Source organism: Cetorhinus maximus, chromosome 6 (assembly GCF_964194155.1).
Source record: "Cetorhinus maximus chromosome 6, sCetMax3.hap1.1, whole genome shotgun sequence".
In the NCBI taxonomy this organism is placed as follows: domain Eukaryota; kingdom Metazoa; phylum Chordata; class Chondrichthyes; order Lamniformes; family Cetorhinidae; genus Cetorhinus; species Cetorhinus maximus.
Genome location: NC_135884.1, coordinates 5,628,582 through 5,647,281, shown reverse-complemented (window position 1 = coordinate 5,647,281; position 18,700 = coordinate 5,628,582). Strand labels below are relative to the sequence as shown.

General features: G+C 41.3%; 1 protein-coding gene across 3 annotated transcripts in view; it reads left to right on the top strand.

The window, feature by feature from the left end:
- abtb1 (ankyrin repeat and BTB (POZ) domain containing 1) overlaps positions 1–18,700 on the top strand; it is a 52,601-nt gene that overhangs the window by 14,776 nt on the left and 19,125 nt on the right. For 2 of the 3 annotated variants that reach the window (XM_078543121.1, XM_078543123.1), the window contains 4 exons: positions 4,140–4,202; positions 8,989–9,044; positions 12,274–12,418; positions 17,184–17,343. In XM_078543121.1, coding sequence (XP_078399247.1) covers positions 4,140–4,202; positions 8,989–9,044; positions 12,274–12,418; positions 17,184–17,343 — 424 coding nt within the window. The remainder of the gene's footprint in view (positions 1–4,139; positions 4,203–8,988; positions 9,045–12,273; positions 12,419–17,183; positions 17,344–18,700) is intronic. The other variant, XM_078543124.1, reaches the window with a different exon arrangement.

Below are 18,700 nucleotides of genomic sequence, written 5' to 3'. Positions count from 1 at the left end.
TTGGAGTAATTGGAAGAAGTGCAGTGGAGTCTTAGGTGATAGAAAAGCAAAACTGAAACTAAAAGGAAGTTCTGAGACCAGCCTTGTCATATAATGCAAAAACTTGGGCAACGTCAAGAAGAAAGGGACAATGGGTACTAATGAGGGTCGGATGCTGAGATTGATATGTGGAGTAACAATAATGGACAATGAACTAGTGCATCACAGGCTCTGAAGATTGTAGAAAGTAGTTGAGAAGAGATTGAAATGGTATAATCATCTGGTGTGGAGAGAGAGGGAGAGAATGTGGTGAGGCAAGTGATGACAAGGGACTGCCAGGAAGAGGAGGAGGAAGGCCTAAGATCAGGTGGAAGGATATGATGGTGAGAGACTTAAACACAGTAGGATTGGAAGAAGAATAGGTAATTGAATAAAGAGATCATGGTGAAGGTTGATCAACCAGCAATGTGGCGACCCAAGTAAAATGGGAAAAGCCAAAAGAAGACGGACAGCAGCATAGAATAACTGGAATTATATCTGAACTCCAAGTTTTCAAGATATATGGGGAAATAGATAGGGTAGATGGAGAGAAAATATTTCCGCTGGTTGGGGTGTTTTGGACTAGAGGGCCTAGTCTAAAAGTTTGGACCAGGCTTTCTGAGTGAAGTTAGGAAACACTTCTACATACAAAGGGTGGTAGATGTTTGGCATTCTCTCCCATAAATGTAACCATTGCCCCTTGATGTTCAGTGGCATTGCCATCACTGAATCCCCCACTATCAACATCCTGGGGGTTACCATTGACCAGAAACTGAACTGGACTAGCCAAATAAATACTGTGGCTATAAGAGCAGGTCAGAGGCTAGGAATCCTGCGATGAGTAACCACCTCCTGACTCCCCAAATGTCCACCATCTACAAGGCACAAGACAGGAGTGTGATGGAATATTCTCCACTTGCCTGGATGAGTGCAGCTCCCGCAACACTCAAGAAGCTTGACACCTTCCAGGACAAAGCAGCCCGCTTGATTGGCACCCCATCCACAAACAATCACTCCCTCCACCACTTGTGCACAGTAGCAGCAGTGTGTACCATCTACAAAATGCATTGCAGGAATTCACCAAGGCTCCTTTGACAGCACCTTCCAAACCCACAACCACTACCATCTAGAAGGACAAGGGCAGCATTTAGATGGGAACACCACCACTTGGAAGTTCCTCTCCAGGCCACTCACTATCCTGACTTTAAAATATATCGCTGTTCCTTCACTGTTGCTGGGTCAAAATCCTGGAATTCCCTTCCTAACAGCACTGTGGGTGTACCTACACCACGTGGACTGCAGCAGTTCAAGAAGGCAGCTTACCACCACCTTCTCGAGGGCAACAAGTGATGGGCAATAAATGCTGGCCCAGCCAGTCAAGCCCACATCCCATGGATGAATATATTTTTAAAAAAGACAATTGATGTTAAATCAATTGTTTGTTTTAAATTTGAGATTGACAGATTTCTGTTAACCAAAGGTATTAAGAGATGTAGGGCAAATGTACATGGAATTAGATCATTGCTGATATATTACCTAATTGAATGGTGAAACAGGCGTGAGGGGCTAAATGGCCTCCTCGTGTTCGTATTGTGCGAGTTTGAAGAGCTGCTGAAGAACTACAGGTCTGCCACTGGTAGTGGTGGACCAATTGGAAACGATCAGTTTAAGAGGATCTTACATGAAGAAAGAGAAAAAATCAGGCATTTAGAGGGAAGGGGCAGCAGTCTAGCCTTTTAAAGGGGAGGTAGATAGCCCATTATTTATATAAATCAAAAACGTTCATATGAATGAGCAGCTAATCTATTTTAATATTCTAGGTTGCAGAAGTACTGTTGACCAAGTAGAATATCAAACATTTACAGCATTGGGTTAAGCACAGTTTTTTTGCCTCATACTGTTTTGGCACCAACTTTGTAAATACCCTGAGTGGCCACATGCTCTGTGTTTTGTGGCTGAGTATTACTAGCTACTGCATAAGGACTCAAACAATAAGGGAAGGTGTCAACTATTTCATGTCACATATCAAGCATGCTGCTTGATTATAGTTGTCATAGACCTGCTAATATTTTCATTTTAAGTATTTATCCAATTCCCTTGTGAAATTCTTACTTAATCTGCTTTACCACTGTTTCAGGCAGTGTATTTTTTTAACAAATGTCTGTTCATCTCCTCCCACCCCAGCTTCTTAAATCTGCGTCCACTGGTTATTGATCCTCCTGCGAGTGGAAACAGTTTTTCCTTATTTACTCTATTAAAACCCTGAAAAGTGAGAAGCAGTAACAGGATAATTTATAAAAAATGGCAGATGATTTCAAAATAACCTGGCTGGTAATTCTGCGGCTGAGCTTCCAATCCAAAATCCATAAGCCTAGAGATTACTGATGATAATATTGATGGATGGTCATCTAAAGCTTTTCTACAGAGTTCGTCTGCCTGATATTTTAGTGGAAAAGATAACCCATTTCAAATGTAAAGGTTAATGCTCTGTTTAAAAAGTGGACAGAGTAATGTGATATGAATGCATAGTGTTTTCTTAGGAATATCACCCATAGTAATTCCAGGTCATAGTATTTTGAATAAAACAGTTGATATTCTTTCAAATGTATTTAATGTTTTGTAATAAGCATATTGTGTATTGCTGCAATTCCTCGGGACTTGTAATGTCACTTCTGAATCAGAAGGTCCACAATATGGCACCTTTTGGCTTACAGCAAAGTATGATTACAGAAAGCAGGGGTGGATACAATTGAACTCATGTTTACTATAGTACAGCACTTCTCAGCTGTGAAACCACTGTCAGCTGTGGCTCAGTGGAGCACTCTCATTTCTTAACGTGCTGATTGTCCAACATGCTGGTAGCCTGAAAGCTTCAGGCTGTGGTAACCTGAGCTTATCTCTATCTGTATTCTTTTCTTGTTACAAGCTAGAGGCTTTTAAAACCTTGGCTTCGCTGGAAAGGAAGAATTTGTATTTGTATAGCGCCTTATGTCACCTCAGGATACGACAGCTGCTCTCTGCAGCTGACACTGGCTTTACAGCTGGGAAGTGTTGTATTGTAGTAAGCATGAGCTCAATTGTATTCCAACCCTGCTTTCTGTAATCATAATTTACTGTAAGCTAAGAGGTGTCATATTGTGGACCTTCTGAATTTAAGGCAACATTTTCAATTATAAGTTCTGAGGAAATTGCAGCACTGCACTATATGTGTATGACAAAACATTAAATATATTTTTGAAGAATATCAACTAGTATTTTATTCAAAATAGTATGACCTGGAATTACAGTTGGTGACATTCCCAGGATAACACTTAATGTGTTCATATCACATTCCCAAAGTGCTTTACAGTTAATGGAATGTCCTTTGAAGAGTAGCTACTGATGTAATATAGTATTTGTGTAAGCAAGCTCCAACAAACAGCAAAGGAATAAATAACCAGATGCTCTGTTTTGATGGTTAAATAATGGCCAAGACACTGGGAACAACCCCCCCCTGTTCGTCTTAGAAATAGTGCCATTGGATCTTTTACATTGACGGCACTCCTGACAATGTAACACTCCCTTGGCACTGTGCTGGAGTGTCAGATTATGAGCATTAGTCTCTAAGCGGGACATGAATCCACAACCTTCTGACTTGGAGGCATGAGTGCTAGCCACTGAGTTGTAGTTGACACAAATAACCGCTCACACTTTGAGGCATAATTTTAAAATTATGCAGATGTTGCCCTGAAGGTTGATCTATTCAGGATATTTTGAACCATTGTCACAAATACTATTACTTCTAATGTTGAGTTCTCCATCCTTTGAGGAAGGAAGGATGGAGAGAGATGGAGACTCCTTGCTTTTTTTTTGCCATAACGCTGCCCACATTCCATGATGAATTAAAAATAAATAAAAGCAGCAATGTCACACAATCTTAGTTCTGATAGTAAAGTGCAACCAAAGTGTAACTTTCTTTTTAGGTTTCAGAAGAACCTAAGTTTTCTGCTTTTATTTCAGGTGTTCACTACTTATGTACTTTTAATCTTTGTGCAGGATTCGGTATGGTGGGCTTGTGACATAAAAAGAACTAATGCAATTTTAGATAAGGTTTTAATAGAGTTATATTTTATCTTTTTCAGCTATCTGGTTGAACAGAGGGATGTGGAATTAAATGTAAAAGATAAATGGGACAGTACCCCATTGTAAGTACAATTTATCTATAATGTATTACAAATCCTTTATATGTGCACGCTTCCCAACTACAAAAGCTTGCTTGCTGTTCTATTCATCATGCTTTTGCCAATTTTTCCATTATAAATTCCTATGTACGTATTTATAATGGAACCTGTCTATGCAAACTTGTCATACAGTAATTACATCTTCCCAGCATTTGAGGCGCAGTAGAGTCTATTGTGCGCAACACTCTTCAAAGTCCCATGCTCCTTTGTTTCCCAAATTGCTGTTGCTGTACCTTGTTCAATCTAGCTATGAATAACATTGAATATTATTTTATATCAATAATGATGGGATGTATAACTTCAAAATGGGGATTCAGAATTATATCTGCATATGTTAGTTCAATTAAACCACTTGCATTCATGAGAAATATTTCACCTCCCTCACTTTTAAGACTCTCCTTTAAACCCGATCTTTTTGATCAAGCTTTTGGGCATCCCTCCTAAACACTCCACCGGCTTGTCATCCCTTATTTCTGATTATGTCTCTTCAGCTGCCTTATGTTTTTCTACCTGAAGGCATTGCATAAATGCAAGTTCTTGCTGTAGAAGATTATACTTGATCTCGACTTCTCATATATATCGCCAACACGGATTGAATTCCGCATGTATTTATGTAAAAATCCATATTTGTGTTCTCCAGTGCCTGCAGACCTTCTAGTAACACATTCCATGCTAAGTCCTGTGAGAATTTTCCTGCTGTTGTGTAGCTGAGGTATCCAAGCAATGACATGAGGGAGGGCATTAAAGCTCTTGCCTCTCTCTGCCGTGATGTCACATGCAGTGCAGTGTGCAACTAATCAGCAAGTTTTTAAATTTTTAATATGAAGCTACATGCTGTAATTACAAATAATTTTTCCAGGTTTTTTCTTCTGATGGTACAGTTCCATGGACAAATGCTGCCCTTTGATATTGTAACCATGTGTGACTCAGCCCAGGATGGTTGGCTCTGAAATGCATTCAATGGCACTTAACGATGGGAGGAGTTCATTGTTCCTGCACCTGCCCCACCTAGCCTCAACCAGTGTTTTGCCCTAATCTTTTACCATCTCTTGCCAGACTGCCATTTTGGGATAGAGTCTGTCAATAAAACGATAATGCCAGAATGCACTTAGTATTAGGCCACAGTGTCAGATTTTTTATTTGAATGGTTGTTTTTTTAAACTTTATAAAATAACTAGCTATTAGAATGCTGAGCAATCAATCAATTTGTTAGGGAAATCTTTAAACTGAAGCATCCAGTTCCAATTTTTAAACCCACCTTCCAAACCCACGACTACTACCATCTAGAAGGACAAAGGCAGCAGATACACCGCCACCTGGAAGCTCTCCTCCAAGCCACTCACCATCCTGACCTGGAAATTTAATGCCATTCCTTCTTTGTCACTGGGTCAAAATCCTGGAACTCCCTCCCTAACAGCATTGTGGGTGTACCTACACCGCAGGGATTGCAGAGGTTCAAGAAGGTAGCTCACCACCACCTTGTTGAGGACAATTGGGGATGGGCAATAAATGCTGACCTAGCCAGCGATGCCCCACATCCTGTAAATGAATGAAAAAAAATTTGATTCCACAACCTTCAGGATATTGGAATCCAAGCTTAGAAACATGGAACAAAAAATTTACAGCATGTAAGGAGGCCATTTGGCCCATCATGCCTGTGCCAAGCAGAAAATTGCTGTCTAGCCTAATCCTACTTTCCAGTTCTTGGCCTGTACTCCTCTAGGTTGTAGCACTTGAAGTGCAAATCCAAATATTTTTTAAATGCGGTGAGGGTTTCTGCCCTTTTCTTCCTGTGAATTTCAGACTCCGATTAACGTCTGGGTGAAAAAAACCTCAGTTCTTCTCTAATACTTTATTTCTGTAAAGCAGTAGGACCGGATGAGATACCACTGAAAGTATGGATATGCCCAGGTGAATATGGGACCCAGGCCCTGAATAGGCTACTCAAGTTTGTTATGATAAGAGAGGAAGTTCCAATGGCATGAAGATGAAGCGTTTTGATCTCAATATTTTAAAGGAAAGGGGGACATTCAAGATTGCAAAAAAAAACCAAGAAAGTAAACTCCTACGACATACCTTCAAGGTTGAGAGAGTCACGGATTAGGGACTGAGGGAAATAGTGGAAATCAAAGGAGGTCAATTTGGATTCATGCCTGAAAGAGGCACCACCAATCGCTTTTTTTTTGTTGAAGCCAACTCAAGTTGCAGCCAAATGCTGAATTGAGGCAAGTTTTTAAATTAATTTTAATTATGAAAATGTGACTAAAAAATAAGAACAACAAAAAAGTTCAAGCAAAAATTCACCAGCAGCATTGCAGCCAACAGCACCACTATCAGTTCAACAGACAGGTCATTTCCTTGAGATAGTCTATCACTTGAATCACTGCCCTCCGTTTGATGCAGAAAGCCTTTCAAACACCTCTTTCCTGAAAGCGGCTGTCTTCCTGCTCCATTCTGCACAGACGGTCAAAATCAGTAGTCCGCTTGGCAGTGTTTCCACAGGCAAGGCATCGGTATCTTTAAAGAATTGGGGAGCCAGTCAGTAGAGTTCATTCAGCTGGAGGCCCCACCCTTTCTCCATCTCAGCTTATGTCTGTTCCTCTAGCTGCCACTGCTGCTGCTTCTCTCCCCCACCAACAGCCCTGGCCCCAAATTGGGCATTGCAGCAGCTAAGTTAGGTTGAGCTTGCTAAGTGAGACATTGCTTCTTGCTCTCCCTCGTCTGAGTCTAGGCGCGGCGCCAGTCCATCAATGGAGACTTCCGCCTGGATGCACCTGCCAGCCAAGCCCAAGCTGCCCTTGGCTGCTGCCATCATCTCCAGCATCACTGCAAGATGAGTGATGGAGAAATATTGGGAAGACCAGTGCAACGTGAAGACTGTGTTCATTAATCTAATGAAGGCTTATGACTGGGCACTTGGGGAGGAAGTCTGGAGCTGAGCTAGAATTTGTGGAGCCCCTGAGAAGTACATATGACTACCGCAGGACATATACAAGGAGTGTCAGACCAGAGTAAGAAACAGTGTGGGGGAGAGTGAGAGCTTTGAAGTCAGCGTTAAATAGCACCAAGGATCGGCACCTCCTCCCTTCCTCTTCCTGATTGTCATGGATGTTCTAACTGAGCAAGTGAGATGGGAAGTGCCATAGTCAATGATGTTTGCAGATGATGTTGAGCTACATGGTGGGAATGATGAGAACATGACTGAGTATCTGGAGAAAAGCACTGGAAGGTGTGTATGAAGGTCAATAGACAAAATGCTGAATATATGGACTGTCAGTTTGAGCCTAGGGAAGAGGGCCAGACTGAAGGTAAAAAAGATTATTGGTGAAGACTTGGGGAAAGTGAGTAGCTTCAAGTGCCTGGAGTCAATGATGGCACAAGATGGAAGTATAGAAAGAAAATTAAGCAACGGATTAGCTCTGGCTGGAGTAATTGGAAGAAGTGCAGTGGGATGTAATGTGATAGAAAAGAACTGCTGAAACTGAAAGGAAGAATCTACAAGAGAGACCAGTCTTGTTTATAGTGCAAAAACTTGGGCAACATGAAGAAAGGAACGACTGGATACGAATGAGATGGATGTGTGGAGTGACGAGAAATGACAAGATGATCCAGCACATCAGCAGCTCTGAAGATTGTGGAAGTATTGAAGAAAGTAGCTGAGAAGAGATTGAAATAGTATGGTCATCTGTGGTGGAGAAAGAGGAAATGAGGTGAGCGATGTAGATAGGACTGCCAGGAAGAAGGAGAAAAGGAAGGCCTAAGGTCAGATGGAAGGCTGCAGTTGCAAGAGTCATCTTAACACAGCAGGGTTGGAAGGAGAATGGGTGATTGAAAGAAGGAGAAGGGTAATCAACCAGTATTGTGGAGATCCTGAGTAAAATAGGGGAAGTCAAAGAAGATGATGGCTGTCTGTGGCAAATGCTAGATGGCTTCATTATTTCATTGGTACTAGGCGGATGCATATTGCAAAGGACATGATGGGGCAGTGTGTTAACACGTTAGAGTGAAGAAGGAAGGAAAGATTTAAGCTGCTAAGATTAATCAGGCTGCCTCAGACAGTGCAAACTACCTTTATTGTTGCAGTTTAAGATTTAACAAATAAAGCTGTTGCACACAGTAAGTGGACGAGCAGTTTGCTTTTGTGTTGGTGCAAGACTTTTTAAGATGCATTCTCACTGCAATTGTACAGTCTACACGTGAGGTGGTTTTGACATCTCACCAGCACTAAAGTTGGAGTGCAGATTTGAAGTCGAGGGACCAAGATGATTCCAGAGAGAAGCTGGGTGAGAGCTCCTAGAGCAATTTGTCTCTTACCATTTCAGTTTGACACTAACTCGAAGTGTGTCAACAGTGTGGCATCAAGCCATGTATGGAAAGGGGATGAATGTAAACATGATGCAGAGCGGCCAAAACCTGACATGCAGCAGCAATGGTTAGTTGTAATCTGAAGCAGCTATCTTATGAAGGCAGGCTCCTTTCAACAGCTTTATGAATTAAACCGCGTTCCCTTTTGTGCAGGATTACAAGAATGTTAAAGTCACAAATAGATTGCACAAATTGGCACTTAAAAATTATAACTCAATTTCTTTCAACTGTTCGAAGAATTTAATTGTTTCACTCAAATCCGGCAAAAATGTTGTATTTATTTAAAAAGAAAGCAACTTTTTGAATGACCACATTATTGCCCTTCAAGGAATATGTTCAATCAGAATATTTACAGCATATCACTGACTTCTCACTTTGTTAACAGGTATTATGCGTGTCTATGTGGGCATGAGGATCTTGTTCGCTATCTGCTTGCCAATGGTATGGATGCTTCTAAAACTATCCAGCTTGATTTTTATGATGATTTGACAGTACTTTTTCCTCTCTCCCCGCCCCCACCCCCTCCCCCCACTTCCCCCCCAACACTTTTCAAAATTGGGCCACTAATTTAATGTGAGCAAAGTTCTTTAAATCTGAGCATTCAAGAAGGCTCTTTAACAGCAACAGGGTCTGGTTAAAAGCACTTTACTGGGGGTTTGGATGTGGACATTCCCCTATTAGATTAGGGTTCAAACCCAGCTGACTGAATGGGATGAAAGCCCCCATCTGCTGGCTTTGAAGATCCTATGATAAGTCATGTTTGGGAGTTTCCATCTACTTCATCTATGTCTGTGTGGCCCGGAGTGCAGAACTTTTGCTAATTGTGGTGCTAAATTGGCAATGCTGTTGAAAGAGGCCAGCAGATGACTGGTGCTAGCATTTCACACTGATGCAGGAGGATATTGCTGTTCTGAAGCTGGGACTGAGGGGCAGTTGTCAGTGGTGAGTAAGGCAAACTATTATTCTGCATCGCATCCTACCCTGCCTCGATTTTCCTCCTACTTAGAGATGATCCTTTCCCTCATTGTATAAATACTTGGTATTTTGTTATGACGTCCTGCACTTGATCACAGAGTGCTTGCCAATGATATTATATACCAGAAATAGAAAATTTTCCACTCCCCAACACTAATTTCCTGCCACCTGTTGATTGCAAAATTCACATTGAATGTTAAAAGTACAATTTTTATTTACAAAATAACGAGCTTATAATCCTAGTGTGTAATAGAATCTGCAATCATTTTGCCTTGCTCATAGAAAGGAAAGGCTTGCATTTCCGTGGCACCTTTCACAAACATAGGATGTTCCAAAGTGCTTTATTGCCAATGAAGTACTTGTGAAGTGTAATCATTGCTGCAAAGGAGAAAAAGCAGCACCTAATTTAAACATAGCAAAATCCCACTAACAGGAATATGACAATGACCAAGAGTATTTTTTGGGTGTTGGTTGAGGGATTATTATTGGCTAGGACATTGGCGAGAACGCCCCTGGCTTTTCAAAGCAATGCCGTGGGATCTTTTACATCCACCTGAGAGAGCAAATGGACCATCAATTAACTTTTCATCAGAAAGATGGCACACCTGACCGTGCAGCTCTCCCTTATACTGGCATTGGAGTGTTGGCCTGAATTGTGTGTTTAGTTCCCTGGAGTGGGACTTGAAACTAAAACCGGCTGACTCAGACAAAAGTTCACTGAGCCACTGATAACCTCATATTGAAGGCACCCTTGGGTAGCGGTGATCACAATATGATTGAATTTTACATTCAGTTTGAGGGAGAGGAGAGTGGGCCCAAGACTAGTATTTTAAACTTATGTGGGAATGAAAGCAGAGCAAAGGCACATGAGGTTAAGGGATAGGTCAATAGAGATGTGGTGGCAGACATTTAAAGGGATATTTCCAAATATACAGAATAAATATAATCCAACCAGAAAGAAAACTTCCAAGGGGATGACCCACCATCCGTGGTTAACTAAAAATGTTAAAAACAGTATCAGTCTTAAAGAAAAAGCATATACTTGTGGGAGGCAGGTCAGAAGATCGGAAAGAATATAAAGAACAGCAAACAATGACAAAAAGATTAATGAGGGAAAAATTAGAGTATGAGAGAAAGCCAGCTAGAAATGTAAAGAATTTCTATAGGTACTTAAATAAGAGTTAACAAAGTGAGCGTTGGTCCTATAGAAAGTGAGTCTTATCAATGGAAAATAAAGAGATGACAGATGAATTGAACAGGTATTTTGCACCGGTCTTCACCGTAGAGGATACAAGTAACATCCCATAAATAGCTGTTAATCAGGAATTGGAAGGGAGGGAGGAACTCAGGAAAATTACAATCACCAGAGAAATGGTTCTTAGCAAATTGTTGGAGCTGTGTAGGCTGACAAATCCCAAGATCCTGATGGTATTCATCCTAGGGTCTTAAAAGAAGTTGCTAGTGAGATAGTTGATGCATTGGTTTTAATTTTCGAAAATTCTCTGGTTTCGTGTAAGGTGCCATTAGATTGGGAAATAGCCAAATGTATTTTATTCTTCTGTTCGAAAATAAGACAGAAAGCAGGAAACTACAGGCACGTTAGCTTAACATCTGTCATAGGAAAAATGTTGAAAGACATATATAAAATAAATTAAGGCAGGGTACTTAGAAAAATTCAATGCAGTCAGGCAAAGTGAACATAGTTTTGAGAGAGGGAAATATTGTTTAACCAAATTATTGGAGTTCTTTGAAGGAGCCAGATGTGCTGTGGATAAAGGGGAACCAGTGGGTTAACTCTACTTAGAAGAAGGCATTTAATAAGGTGCCACATCAAAGGTTATTGTGGAAAATAAAAGCTCATGGTGTAGGGGGTAACATATTGGCATGGTTAAAAGATTGGCTAACTAACAGGGTAGAGAGTAGCCATTATTGGGTCTTTTTCTGGTTGGCAGGATGTAGCGAATGATGTGGCACAGATCAGTGCTGGGGCCTCAGCTTTTCACAATTTTTATATAAATGACTTGGATGAAGGGACAGAAAGTATGGTTGCTAAATTTGCTGATGATACAAAGATAGGTAGGGAAGTAAGTTGTGAAGAGGACATAAGGAGGCTACATGGGGGCATGGATTAAGTGAATGGGCAGAGATCTGGCAAATGGAGTACAATGTGGGAAAATGTGAAATTATCCATTTTGGCAGGAAGAATGAAAAATAAGCATATTACCTAAATGGTGAGAGATTGCAGAGTTCTGAGATTCAGAGGGATCTGGGTGTCCTAGTGCATGAATCACAAAAGGCTCGTATGCAGGTATAGCAAGTAATCAGGAAAGCTTATAAAATGTTGTTGTTTATTGTGAGGTGAATTGAATATAATAGTAGAGGTTATGCTTCAGTTATGCAAGGCACTAGTGAGACCACATCTGTTAAAAAAGGTTAAACTGAAAGGCTTTTTACGTTGACCCACATTTTAATACGGTTCTGCAGTGGTGAGGTTGTATTGCAAAGGAGCACTCAATAAACAACATTTAACATAAAGGCAATCACTTCCACACTCTGCAACATTAATTTAATAAAGTAGATTAATTGTCATTGACTCTAGTAGTTTAAATTGTTTGTTTTACCCCAATGATCAATGACTCAGAGCCAAATATTCCCGAGGCCTGGTCTTCTCAAACTGAAATCTATTGTGTTACAGGAGCAAAATGTGAAGCCAACACATTTGATGGGGAGCGGTGCTTGTACGGTGCCCTGAATGATTCCATTCGGAGGCTGCTGAAGGACTACAAGCAGATCACTGCCAAGTCTATGCAGAGAGATTATTACGATGACTTTCTGCAAAGGTAGGAAATCAGCAAAAACTTGAGTTTCTGTCGCGCTTGTTCGGTCCGAACTCAGCTGCTTATTAGGATGGTCTTGGGGGTTGGCAAAAACATGCTTGAGGAAGGAGGATTGGAAGGGGCTTTATGCATCATAATACTCTGTGCCTTCCCCTCCCTGACCTCCACCCCCAGAACACTCTGCTGTTTGAGCTCTGATCTCTTGTGTACTCATTCATCTTCCCTTCACCCTGCCATTGACAGCCATACCTTCAGCAATCTAGATTGCTCCTTACAGCTCTCTGCTTTTCCATGTCTCTCTCCTGTTACAAATAGGGAGAGAGATGTGGGATAATATCCCCCTTTTTTCACTCTTGGCTGACTGCAGTTAGATATATTTTTTGAGAAGGAGTATTTTAACCTGTTGAGTGCTGTGGCTTTAAAGAACATATGAAACAGGCTTTCTTGTAAGTTTATTACTTATAACACCTAAAATGTAAATATAACACCAAGCGTACACTCCTCTTTCTTTCACACTTGCACAGATGATTTCTAAAGATATAGCATGCACTTTATTATCTTAGAGTTAAAAAAAAGTCACTTCTAATCAGTCCTCAAGATGGTTGAAACATTCCAGGCTTGAAGGGGTCTCTCTTGATGCATTGAAGAAAAATGAAGGTTGGAGTTTTCTGGTGATGAGTTTACACTGATCCAGCCCAAACAACTGTAAGCTTTCTGGCTTTCCAGTCAAACTTGGTTCAGTGCTTGCAGAGAAGAACTCTAATCTTGCAGGTAAAATAAATAATCCCCAATTCTTTGCCTGAGGTGACTTTTGAGGCAGAGTCCTCACTTGTGCTGGGCAAGAGATGGCTTCCCTCTAGTCTTTGGGCTGCCCTTATTGATTAATAAGATATTAGCTATCTCCATCCAGTTTCAGTCATGTAATGATGGTATCATTGTCCACACATTGAGAATGAAAGATATACATCAGTATTCCAACCTGAATGCCTTTATTTGAAATCCTGTCTTCATGGGGCCAGCAAGTTTAGCAACCATTGTTATTTTAGTTTCTTCAATTGAAATGGAGAGGGTGGCCATCAGACAGCCTGGGAAGGCCATTTACATTTTACAAAGCAGTTTCCTCGGCTGAGTACAACTGTTTTGAAATACAGTTCCAGTGTTGTGTCGGGCCAGGTTTGAAAAATGCTCTTGGAATCTTTTGGACCTTGTGGGTGCTTGATAAGATGAAGCAGAATATATTTGTGTGTGCCGTTTACATTTTAATGACTTTCCAGAGACATGTCCAGACATTAAGCTATTCCCGTCTCTACAGAAACCACAAAAGAGGTCACCTGACTCTCAAGTCCACTTTGTGATGATGATTGTCCAAACTTCAGGCTGCCTTTTATAAGTAAAGTTTCCAACTTCCTTATAAAGGCATATGATGTGTATCACCTGTATCACCCTCTTTAATACCCATGTCTGGAACAGGTTTTTTTGGCATCCATCCTAATAGCTCCTCTTTTGGCTCAGCATTCTTTTTTATCTGATCACTCCTTTGTGAAGTTCCTTTGTGATGTCTTTCTATGTTATACATAACCAAAGTTGTTATATAGGAATATGCCACAGCTGTTTTGTGTACAGTAGGAATGGTGACAGTGACAATAATGGAATAACATGAAGGATTTACTGGAAACTGATTCACCGGGTTAGTGCATTTCTTTGAAATTTGATTGTTGGCTGTCACAGAGAGCATTAGCACGTCTTTAAAGATAGCGAGGTCCCTGCTGGTTTCTGAAGGTTAGAAATTCCTCTGGTATGTGTCTTGGCTAGTCAGGGTAAAGCCTTGTCTATTTTTAAAATAAAAATAATTTTATAAAGTAGCCAGGTTGACGTCAGAGATATATAATATTTCCCTTCCTGTCTTCTGGCCAGGACATTTGCAGTGTCCAAGGGTGAGCCCCGCTCTGCTTCCATGGCTGGGAGCTGTTGACCCACCATCGAGCTGCAGCTGATGATCCCAGTGAGGAGGGCAGGCAGGAGTCTGTGCCTGGAACCCTCTGGCTCCAGCTTAGTAAGTGGCACTGAATTACCAGGCAATTAAACTACATAAGACAAAATCTGGTGCCCACGATTATCTGCTTAATTCTTTTAATCTTTTTTTCAAAATTCTTACTTTAAAATACCCTCAATTTCACTGAGAAATCTCTCCGTGAATCTCAAGCAAACTGCATGGGAAGTTAAGTTACTTGTCTTTCTCTTTCCAGTGGTTCCATTCTTTAGAAAAGCAGGTCCCCATTGAGAAATGGACCCTCTTTCCTAAAGTCAGTCTTTCCGTGACGCCACTTATGCCAACATCTCTTGGAATATGACCAGCCAGAGTTGGGACATGGAATGTAGGACTTAGAAGTAGGCCATTCAGCCCTTCAAGCCTGTTCTGCCATTCAATAAGATCATTGATCTGGTTGTGGTCTCAACCCCGGTTTGCCATCTGCCACAAAATAACTCTTGACTCCTTGATTATCAAAAATCTAACCAACTCAGCCTTGTATAAATTCAATTACCCAGCCTCCACTGCTTTCTAGGGAAGAGAATGCCACATACTAAGGACCCTTTGACAGAGAAAAATTTTCCTCATTCCCGTCTTAAATGGGAGACCTCTTATTCTTAAACGATATCCCCTGGTTCTAGTCTGTCCCACAAGTGGAAACATCCTCCTGGTATCTACCTATCAAACCCTCTGAGGACCTGATACGTTTCAATAAGATCACCTCTGATTCTTCTAAACTCCAAATGAATATAGGTCCGACCAGTTAAACATTTCTTCATAAGATAAGCCCCTCAACTCAGGAATGAGTCGACATTGGGAACCCTGCCTAACCAGTCCGTGTTGATGTTTACCTTCTATATGCATCGGAGTCAGAACACTTCATACCCACCCTAGTCTGATATCACATGTGTCGGTGATGGCGCTATCACTTTTGAGTCAGAAGGTTGTGTGTTCAAGCTTCACACCCAGAGACTTGAGTGCATAATTCTAAAAAAAAAGTTTTGTAAACATTGATATTACATCCCTTAATTATGCTGTGCAGAATATTAAATGCATTATTGGACAGCACACTTTTCTAACTCTTGAAGCTATTAAGTTCACCCCGCTTTGCGTAGTTACAAAGCAGTTTCCTCGGCTGAGTACAACTGTTTTGAAATACAGTTCCAGTGCTGTGTCGGGCCAGGTTTGAAAAATGCTCTTGGAATCTTTTGGACATTGTGGGTGCTTGATAAACTGAAGCAGAATATGTTTGTGTGTGCAGCCGTGTCCCGCTCTCCAACTCATTTGAAATTAGCTGGGTGCTGGTTATCCCTTGAACTGGTTGTGCTCCCCACGCTCCCTGTGGTGTAAGCATGCACATCCAGAGCTCCCCTCTGGCCCACAGAATCCAGTTCTATGGCAATATAAACAGGTAGGTAGCTACGTTCTAACATGAACCCAACTTTCATAAATTAACCTCAGAAAGAAGATTATGATGCATCATGATGATGTGTGAACAATTACAATAACAGAAATCTTGTTTACTATATTAGAAATGTAGCATTCCATTGGCATTGCTAATTGCTCTACCCTAACTGATTGTAATATTAGCAAAAACCAGTCCGGTCCAGAGAATCATGCCTGACAAATAGTCAGGTCACTATTTCCCAGCCTCTCCATGTTCTGCTTGCTTGTGCCACATGTGCTGTCCAGTCAGTCTGTGTTATACATGAGCAGTGCCATGTGTTATACCCGAGTGTAGAATGGGTGATGAAATGGGTTAATCTTTAACTTTTCACCCCGGGACCCCTGTTCAAATTCAGCCCAGATTCATATGTTGCCTAAATTACACACTTGGTATGAAGTGCTTGGGGGTATGCTGAAGATATAAGAGGCACCAGAATTATGCACATTGTTCTTCATCCTCCTCCTTGCTGTCTAGGAGTGTTCTATGGACAATGAGTTTGGGATGTTTCTAACCCTTTCTTGGCCCTGGGGCAGTTAACTGCTCTTAATTTGGCAGTAATTGGCATGGCATAGAATCTACAGCACAGCAACAGGCCATTCAGCCTTACTAGTCTCAGGCATATTTACACCCCACACATCCCTCAGTCTATTCTAAATACCCATTCTGCCTCTATATCACTTTACTCCTTTCTCCTTCATGTGGTTCAAGCCTCTCCTTAAATATATCAATGCTATTTGCTTCATTGCCTCCATGTGGCAGCAAGGTGTCCATTTCACCACTTCTGTAAATAAATTCTTCCTAAAGTCTTTATTTGGTCCTTGAAGTAGCTATCAAGTTACATCGAATTATTTTCTATCAATGCGCAATCACAATTGAAAGCAGCAATCTATTTAATGGCTAGTTCATTTTTAATGTTATTCATGAACTGATTTCCCTGTTGCCTCATATCATCCATAAAATCCTACAGAGCAGTAGGGGACCATTCAGCCCATTGTGCCTTTTAAATGCTAGACATTGACACTCTGACAGGTGCAAGGATGGGTCGATGTTTTTTTAGAAAAAACACTGCTGCGATAGGGGTATGCTTGGGGGGGACGATGCACATGATTGGCGCAGTGTGTTTTTTCTGATCCATCTGAGCTTCACTAACCTGGGAGTGACACTGAGGTTCCTCAAAATATTTTTGTTTCCCAACACTGACATCCCTCAACCTGGTGAGCACAAGGAAAACAAATGAATGTGGTTTCTGGCAGGTATTGTAGCTCATCTTTTTTTTTCGTTTCCATGAGCAGATTACTGGAACAGGGGTATTATAGTGACGTTGCCTTCCTGGTTCATGGGCAGACATTCCGAGCTCACCGCTGTGTGTTGAACGCACGTTCGACTTACTTCGCAGAAATGTTTCAGACAAAGTGGAAGGGAAAAAAGGCGATAGCTCTCAAGCACCCACTGGTAAGATGCACGTTAGCACAATAGCATTTTTGCAGCACCAAAGGAGACCATTTAACCAATATGTACCTTGTGCTGGCTCTCTGAAAGAACCAGATGGACTGCAGCACTTCAAGAAGGTGGCTCACCACCACCTTCTCGAGGACATTTGGAGATGGGCGATAAATGCTAGCTTTGCCAGCGACACTCACATCCATGAAAGAGTTTTTAAAAATCTGTGGCGCCATTCCGCAACAATTTTATTTATTTTACGAAATATTAATTGGCTTCCCTTTTGAAAAATTTTTGTGTATTCTGCTCCCACTGCTATTGCTAGTAGTTGTTCGTTCCATGTCCTAACAACCCTCTGCCTGAGATAAATTCTCTGAACTTCTACCTTCATTCCTTTTGTGTCGACCTTAAAGGTATGTGTGTGGAAATTCCGCAGGGCTGCTCTGATTTCTTGCAGTAAGTCGGGTGGATTCCTTGGATAATTGGCCATTTCTGCCAGACCTCCCAGACTTCCGCTGAAGTCACAGCAGGAGAAAATGCTATGAAACAGTGCGTTTTCTGGCTACCAACTAGAAATAGATTCCTTTGATCTTGCCTTTATCAAAGCGTCTTAGAATTTTGAACACCTCCATCATCTTTGCCTACTTGTTGAGAGACTTCTCTACTCGCTCCTCATAACTGAAACCTTTCAGCCCTAAGACCATTCCAATGAATCCCTCCTTACACTCTTTCCAAGACCCTGACATTCTTCCGAGGACAAAGAGCCCAAAACTGGACCCACTGGGTCAGATTTTACTTCACTAATAATAGCGGAACTGTCTCCCCTCACCCTTTGTTATTGGGTAAAACGAGCACCAACTTCTGGTCTCCGCACATGCACAGTTAAACTTGGAAATTCGGAAGTTACTGTCAGTGATTACCCTGGCTGATACAGGCTGTGCTGTTGCATGTCTTCGCTGATGGATAGATCACTGTCATGTCATGAACTTAAACTAATATCCACTTTTCTCACTCTTAAATCAGCTGAAAAAGTTAGAGCTTGTTCAATCAGGAGTAGCCGAGTTTCTGATGGTGTAATAAGCAATAACTCTGGCTGAATAACCTTTCTGGCCCTGAAAAATGAATTTGACAAGCACGGAGCTTCATTCCCTCAAAAGAAAATTTATGTTGCTTTATTATCGTTTTTCCTTTTGTTCTTTTATGTATTTCCCATAACCCCATGTGTTTGTCCCAATCTTTGTTTTGCTTTCTGTAACTCATCTGCTGGCTCCCCAAAGACTGTCAATCATGTACAAGGCACAAGTCAGGAGTGTGATGGAATTCTCTCCACTTGCCTGGGTGAGTGCAGCTCCCACAACACTCAAGAATC